This window comes from Pholis gunnellus (assembly GCF_910591455.1).
Source record: "Pholis gunnellus genome assembly, chromosome: 13".
NCBI classification, from domain to species: Eukaryota; Metazoa; Chordata; class Actinopteri; order Perciformes; family Pholidae; genus Pholis; species Pholis gunnellus.
In genome coordinates this window covers 20,161,168-20,169,780 of record NC_136540.1, presented here as the reverse complement: position 1 = coordinate 20,169,780, position 8,613 = coordinate 20,161,168, and the positions used below count along the sequence as shown (strand labels likewise).

Here is an 8,613-nt window from a genome sequence, read left to right as displayed (position 1 = left end):
TACCGACAATTACAGCCAATTTGGGCGGAATTACTAGACAGACCTGTAGCGGTAGAATCCTCCTGCGACACGGGCTACACGGCTTCATTTAAAAACCACTAACATGAACGGAGAGTTCAGAAGTTACCCGAGCGAATTAAAAACACATGTGGTCGCATGTTCAAGTTTCAAGATAAGAAATCTTAAATTCCGTGTCAAAAGCATGGATGATTAGAGAGCTATAGAATTATAGAAATAAGATAAATGTTACATCAAATCGCATTCAAGTCCATTTATATTGTAGGGATATTATAGAAACGCCACATTGATGCCACGAGAAATACAATTTAGACTAATGGTGAAATACACACAAACTACATATGAATATAAATGAGTGTGTTTGTACCAGCCACGTGTAATAACGCAATAATACCGCCACATGACATGAACTAATTGTCCACATATTAAAAGCAAATTTTCGAAAGGAGAGAGTCACTTTTAACTCACAGCTGAATTTGCCAAAGAAGAACTCTAGGCATATTCAAATCTTTTAACCAGGAATAATATTAAGGATTTTATAGAAGTCACCATTAGGCCAAAAATGGAAAGTAGATTTCCCTTACAATAAAATAAAACAACGAAACCATTGAACCACCATACCAACAAGCGGGATTTTCAGCACCATGGCAAGCGCCAACAACTAAACTATCCTCTTGTATCCTATTAGATACTTAGTGAGCAACATGCTGCAGATTCCATGAGGAATAGCTCATCTCCTTTGTGTTCTATGTTTTCAGGAGATGCAGAGATGCCGCAGCTAAGCGTTTGTTTCTGAACGTGCTTCCTTTGTTTATTCTGTCCTGAGAGTGGCGATCCAACAAACCACAAAAACACTAATATAATAAAAAATTTAGAAATTGGCATAACTATATTCATAACATAGCCTACAACAGAGCATAACCAAAGACGCCTACGTGTAGAGGCTGTTATAAAAGATATCAATTGTGGGCTATAGCCTACATTTGTCTGTCTCACATCAGAAAAGCTGCTGTTAAAATACAAAGTAATAACACACAACTAAACTCCATAAATACGCCGTTAAATGCGTAATAAGCATCATACTGCAGACTCCAAGAGAGATGGCAGCTACATCTCATTGGTATCCATAATCAATTTAGTACGAATTGTGTTCATAGGCTCAATAAAGAATAATTCTTCCACAAGGCCATGTATGCTCGTGAACCTGGCAAAAACAGCATGGTTGCTAGGCAACCACATAAGCACCGCTACGAGTGGTGATTCTCGGATGGATTTTTAGTTGCTATTCAAATGAACTGTGATGCTGCGGTCACAGGTGCGCTGCATTTCTGGACCCTTGTTTGCTTTTTTATTTTTATTTTTTCACTAGCTCCGGACTTGTCTCAGCCAATCAGAGCGAAGAACGGGCTCCTCAAGTCTCCCCTCCGCCCATCCACAGCTTTAATTGGCTGATGCGTAAATCAATTTCCCCAATCCGCTATCTGTCTGAATAAATGCTTGTTGGAAGTCTGCCCTCCCACTGATGTCTCTGTAATGCTCGGCGAAGTGTCATTCACCGATCACACAGGGACTGCATTGGAGACTTGGGGAGAAGAGGCAGATGCTGATGCAGGTTTGAAGGCAGGGACATAACAAACCCAAACTAGCACCATGAGTATGAACTACGCGTCTGCGGTGCCCACGCAGAGGTCCACTTCGTTTTTCATTGAGGACATCTTATTGCACAAACCCAAGCCGCTGAGAGACGTCATTCCTTCGCCTTTCTGCGGCTCCCTGGCCTCCCGGATGCCCATCCTGGAGTATGGATACCCGCTGATGCCAACCCCGATCCTGGCACCACATCCGCACCATCCTCTCCACAAGCCAGAGCACCACCAGTACTTCTTCACTTCTGGTAAGCACGGGAGAGCCTGTGAGGGAGAGGTAGAGAGAGAGAGAGAGGCCTTAGAGTAACAAGGAAACTTGTGTCAGATAAAAGACAGTTAAAGTGGCCATGCGGCTGGAGTCTAGAGCTATAAATTGTATTTGATTCGTCACAACGGAAAGTCATTATCAACTCTTATGAATTTATGGATGTATTACCATATAGTACACTATAGGGGATCACATCATTTGCATTGATATTGAAATGAGTCATAGCCTACGAAATGCAGGTGTGAATGAAATGTTGAACTCTCCGGAAATAACAATAAAGTACTTATTCAGTTCGGCTTTTTTTTCAGAAGATAATTAATATATAGCCATTTAATATAATAATTGAGTTATTCATACGGCATTAAAATGTATATTATTTATTTTCAACTTAATTTAAGCCCAAAGGGCAATTATGCTGCTGTGATTATTCTGTAAACTATATTATGTTTTTACATTCATTATAAAGTAATGCCATTAAAATATGAATGACCAGACGCCTATTATTCCGTTACAGTTTCTCAGACATATGAAGAGTTTGTGTGTGTTATTGTTGTTGAACAGTTGGAATGTCTCATCACTTGTTCTTACCACCTGTAGGCATGCAGATGCCGGCCCTGTTCCAGCACCACGCAGAGTTACCGGGGAAGCACTGCAGACGCCGGAAGGCCCGGACGGTTTTCTCCGACTCACAGCTGTCTGGCCTGGAAAAGAGGTTCGAAGTCCAGCGGTACCTGTCCACACCGGAGAGAGTGGAGCTGGCTACGGCGCTTAGCCTGTCCGAGACGCAGGTACACACACACACACACACACACACACACATCTGAAAGCACAGGAGATACAGGGATGCTGCCATGGAGCAACGTGTATGTGAACGTCGTTCCTTTGTTTATTCGTTATTAAATACTTACTCTTCATGACCCAAAGAAGAGCGGCGACCCGCCAACCACAAAAACACACAAACCGATAGATCGTTAAAAATACAGACATCGGCGAAATTATATTTATATGTAGCTGTTAAACAACAGTGTACGGCGATAGACAGTGTGGGGCCTGTTATAAGACAATTCATGTTGGCTGTATATCTTTTGGCTATTTCACTCATGAAGAATTGCTGTTTGTGTCTAATTATGTATGAAATACAATATAATAATACATACATAATTTACCTCCAGGGAACAGATGGTTTTTCAAATTCTACATGTCATTCTCAGATTGTAAAGCCCACTGGGGCAAATTTGTGATTTGAGATTTTGGGTTTTACAAATAAATTGGATTTAATTTTAAAAGTCTACTTCTGACTATATATGAAATTTAGTAGCAAACATAATTTAACAGGTCACCTCTTACTGTGTCTTAGGTGTATAGCCCAAATTAATAATATTGACTAATATATTTAAGGGATTTCTTTAGATCACAGATCATTAAGGAATGAATTGCGTATATTTATGATCGTTTTTACAATTCACATAATTCACTCTCACATGCACAACTCCCGTGCAGGTAAAAACGTGGTTCCAGAACCGGCGGATGAAGCACAAGAAGCAGTTGAGGAAAGCGCAGGACGAGCGGAAGACGCCCGGGGAGCTGGACCGATCCGCGGAGAACTCCAGCGAGAGCGAACTGAACGAGAAGAGCGCGGAGGAGCTGAAACATGGACTGGAACCGGACTCGTACCTGCTGGAGGAAAACGACGACGATGTGGACATCGAGGATGACATTTGCTCCCCGGATCATCTACTATAGTAGGCTGCAGAGTTGTTTCATCTGCAGCTACCTCCGCACTGTAAATGCACTGTAGATAACGCTGGCCTCTTCCCCTTACCATTACAAATATATAGCGTATTACTGTTTCCAAAATAAAGGGGGAATAGGCTTTACAATACAACGTTCAAATTTATTTAAACATGCAAACTGGACCCATTGATTTTTAACATTTGCCCCATTTCCTCTATGAGAGTTTTCGTGTTGTTACATCCGACAAGACACTTATTAATAATTCACGCTTTTATTATTACGATTATTATTATTAGCTAAATATTATTAGTAAAAACTAGACGTTTATTTTGACATGTCATTTAGCTACGTCTTTTTTATTTCCAGAGCGAAAATGTGTACAGATGTTTATAAATACGCCAGTGGAACAGCTCTTTGCTTTGTAACAGAAACGCGTCATGCTACCCATCCTTTTGCACTTTTATCCCAAACGAAATTTGCCATGCTTTTCTTTTTTATGGTTATCTCTTTTATTTTAGTGTATTTTTATATATTATTTGCTGTTTTTCATATCGTTGAAAGTTTTGTAAATTAAGTTTTGGTCGAAGATACTTCAGTGACTGGCATTTATATTTGTCTGTAAATATATATATATAGTATATAAATGAATCGGTTATCGGCTTCGTTTATTCTGTTATCCCTTTATTTTTTCAAAGCCAATTTGTGTTTGTTCTTTACATTTTTATACCTCCACCTTGCAGGGATTATTTGTGGAAAAAATAATAACTACATAAATGTAGCTACCGAATGGATTATTAATGTTGTTATTTTTCTGCATTAATATTAATGCAGTGTTATTATTTAAGCTGCACGTTCCTACCTCCGGTCCATCCTGTTATCATGGTTCATTGTTGAAGTGAGCTCAAACGGCTCTTCGCTCGGCTCTTGTCAGCCTTTATTGAGGAACCGGTCTCCACAGCATGGAGCTCCGTTCTGAATGCGAGGCTGCTTGTTCTCTGCGGGCATCCTGCGCGGTGGCCTGGAGCCCGCTGCGCTTTCAAGCAACTAACACAGAGGAAAAACACAGACAGCGAGACATCCCCACTAGTCAGCAGCTCTCTAACGCGATGCCACACCAGACTGCAGGTTTAAGATTACTGTATATATTCCTCACTAAAGGTAAGCCTCTGACAGGGATCTTTGTTTATTTACACACTGAATTTACAAGGATATTTCTCGTTAAATGATGCTCAGTTTAGAATTAAATTCACCAAAAACAACAGGATTTTTACTTCATAACACTCACAGGTGTGGCACGTGCATTCAATAACATCTGTTAGTGGTAAAAGCTTGATGGATACATTTCGGTCAAGAAAATCAGTCATGACAACAGTCATCAGAAGGAAATATCTTCATATCCGGACCACCAAAAGAAATGGTTCATTTTTCAGAATAAAAACATTTATAGTGGCGCAGCTGTGTTGAACACTTGTGCTTATGGCAGCAATGTGTTTCTGCTGGTAAACTGTCTCTGAAAATGCAGATAATGACTCCATGTGTGTAAAATATTTGGTCCTAAGGCAAGTGCTTGGAAATCCAGTAGCCTTATATTTTTCATGAAAATGTTTTTGGCATTTATTTTAAGTCATGGTCAACACTACTGATAATAATTTAATATGAAATAATACATATCTATTTGACCCCCCCAAAAATATTGTTTTTGCACAAAAGTATGAGAATTTAATTTAAGAAAAAAATAAAAATGCACTATATAGTTCAAGCATACAAACATTTAATGTATTTCTTGTGCCGCCATAAACTTTTTTTCGAATCAGGATGTGGTCATGGGAACATTTTATTTAGATTTGAAATGTATTATTATTTCTAAATCACAGCAGTCCAAATTCAGTTTTGCAGTAAAAATACATTTTTACACATTTCATTTATATAGTGTTAAGACATAACATTCTGCGTTTTGTTCCTGGAACAAATGGAACAAAACAACAAAAATCAATCCAAGAAAAACATTCAATGCACATTTTGGCATTTTACTGTCAGTGAACATTCTAAAGATTTTTGATGTGTGTAATCTGGTAAAATTATCATTTGGAGCTGGAATTTCCTGCAGCAGTGCAGTTTTGCCTGTGTCTTAAGCAATATGGTGGATGCATTTGGAACATGTCAGTGTTATTCTATTAATTCACTGGCAAAGCAATATACTAATGGTCATGCTGCAGGATGTCTCATTCACATAAGCTTTCAATAATCTTGTTCAACGAATGTCAAGCATATCAACCAACATCAAACCCACTTTGCACATTTGACCTCCGGTCCACAGACAGCTCTGCTGTAAAACTGTAGAAGCAGATTAATAAAAGAGATCAGCCTTATTGTGAGTGTTGTAGTCAACTCTTTATTGTCCAATTATTACTGTGATAACAATGGAGGGAGGTGTAGTAAAGTTTTTTTTAAATATTTGATAACACATGAGCCACATACACATACGCACATCTAAGAGTCAGAACAGTCCTGATTACATGTTTTATTTATTTTTTTACCATAAACTGCATCTCTGACTGGGCATTTGCACAATAGCATACGTTCCTCTCTTGTCCTTCGTGCTGGAGTTGCCATCCTTTCCTGCCTTTTGAAAAGCAATTCATGTCATCTTCAAAATGTGATCGTGATTAACAGGCAGTGGGGAAAAAAACTAGGTGGAGAACAGGCCATGCAGAAGGTGATCAATTAAAAGATTAAGCGTTTGCAACACATGGACGCTTCTGCATTTGGACCTAATAGCAGGGCCATCAGCTCATTTTCAGGAAGCCTGCCGCCTACTGAAAGCGTGCTTCTCACATCAAAGCCTCCACGTCTGCCTTAGCTTCCCAATGGGCAGAAAGGGATGCTAATTTGGCCCCCTTCATGTATAGCGGGGAGAGACTCTTTCAATTAACTGGATTTCAATGGCAAAAAATGAGTAGGTGGGACCTAAAAAAGAAGCAAAGAGACTCAGTCTGGATAGGCGGCGTTTCTCATTCAATTAAAAAGGGCTCGGTCATTTGTTTCCAACCGCGCATCTGAGGACTTAACACTAAAAACACAGGGCTTCAAAGAGTCCATGATGGGTTAAATAGAGACTATAATCTCATTAAAATATTGCACAGAGGTAAATAGTGCTTTGATAATGATCTGAGGGTTCAATTAGTAAAATGAGCTGCTTGAGAGTGCTTTGTGTTGGGGAGGAGTTACTACTTACAATAAGGCTATAAACGCAGGACTGCGAGCAAATCAGGGGAGCTTCAAAGTGTCATCTTCATTTGAGCAGGTTTTCTCTTCCGTGAAGGGGGGGTTGTGACCCACAACAAAGGGCGTGTGGAATATTCTAAGTTAAACAGTGTGTAATGGGGTGAGAGGAGACAAAGTGATAAGGTGGCTAAAACAACAATATGAGGAAAAATGAAAATTGAGTGTGGGCATTAACCATGTGGAATAGTTGGATGTGGACTGAATCAATGAAAAAGGCTCAGTGACATACAACAACCACATCATTGCATCGAGGCTAGTAGGTCTTCAGAGAGATGCTGTTACATTTTGAGATAGAGTTATGTCTGATAATATTGCATAAGTGCAACTACGAAAATCAATATAATGCATAGAATACAAATCTAATGTAATCTTTACTGCTTAGGTGATAGGATGTTCCTGTGGGTGTAAATATATATTACTGCAACAGGAAGGACGGATTTAGAGCTACACCTGCTTCATCATTCATCTTAACACACTGGAGAAGAATTCATGAGCAACAAGTTGGATGTAATAGACGAGGCATAACAACAGAATTCATCCCAAGTGTGTGTGTGTGTGTGTGTGGGGGGGGGGGGGGGGGGGGGGCATCTTTATCCACCTAATCCCTTCTCTAATCATTCTCAAATATCTAGTAACGTCCAGTTCAGCCTACCTCAGGTATGCAGAATTGCGTTATAGCAGTATTGTTTGCGTATAGAGAAGATAACATCAAGATACTATTAAAATGTTATATTTTGCAACATAGTTTAGCCATTTCAAGTGCAATAGTTATCACAAAGACTGGTGAACACTCAGTGAGAGAATATCATTAAACTTGATTCGTCCTTTGACTGGCTGATCATGTATGACAGTAGCATTATTGTTACCACGCTGCTACAACCATCAACAGGTTCATTCAAACTTTAACTACACTACGCTGCAGACAAGTAATGATGCACACATTGCAACACTGCCAAGAAGGTTGCATTCACACAAAATCAGGTGCTTAGCTCAGAGTCAATTTAGTGACACTCATTTTATTGGCCCATTGATCACCGCCAATGTGATTGGCTACCTGAGCGTGATGTAGGCTTGCATTTTTTCAAAAGAGGATTCTGTTTACATTTTTTGCCACAGAGTTGTTGTTTTTTTAATCCCAAACACACCCCACACATTCAAATAAATGGAAGGAGTGGCATTTTTGCTGCAACACCTGATTGGGTGTGAATGTAGCCTAATTCAGACGCAGGAACCCGTAGCTACAGCTGAGTGGTGAAGCCAAGGCAGAAATTCTTTAAACTGCACTTCCTTTAAGTGGCAATAGACACCAGTTCCAAAAAATCTTAGATACAGTGTGACTCCATACAAAACTGCTCTTTTCTTTTTTAAAGTACACCTGAAGATGTTAGGATCTCAGTAGTTAATTCCTATAATCTGTTTTGGTGGCTCCATGAGTAATCTAATGAATTTCTTATCAAATCTTTTCTGGTGACACACAATGTTAAAAGTAAAACACGGATGCTGGCTAAGGCTGTCAGTCTTCTCAGAGATCTTCTTTATTACCTAACTTTTGTATTTATTATGTTGGCGTGATATAGGCTGAACTAATTGAATGAGGCAGCATGTTGTGTCCTACATCTTAGAATATCTATGAGAGCATGGGATCCATGGACTGTATACGGG

General features: G+C 39.5%; 1 protein-coding gene across 1 annotated transcript; it reads left to right on the top strand.

Moving 5' to 3' along the window:
• Positions 1-1,668: 1,668 nt before the first annotated feature.
• Positions 1,669-3,675, top strand: bsx (brain-specific homeobox; the record flags this gene model as incomplete). Its single annotated transcript, XM_079171361.1, has 3 exons — positions 1,669-1,912; positions 2,530-2,720; positions 3,433-3,675. The coding sequence occupies 3 exons, from the start codon at positions 1,669-1,671 to the stop codon at positions 3,673-3,675; spliced, it is 678 nt and encodes a 225-aa protein (XP_079027487.1).
• Positions 3,676-8,613: the final 4,938 nt, after the last annotated feature.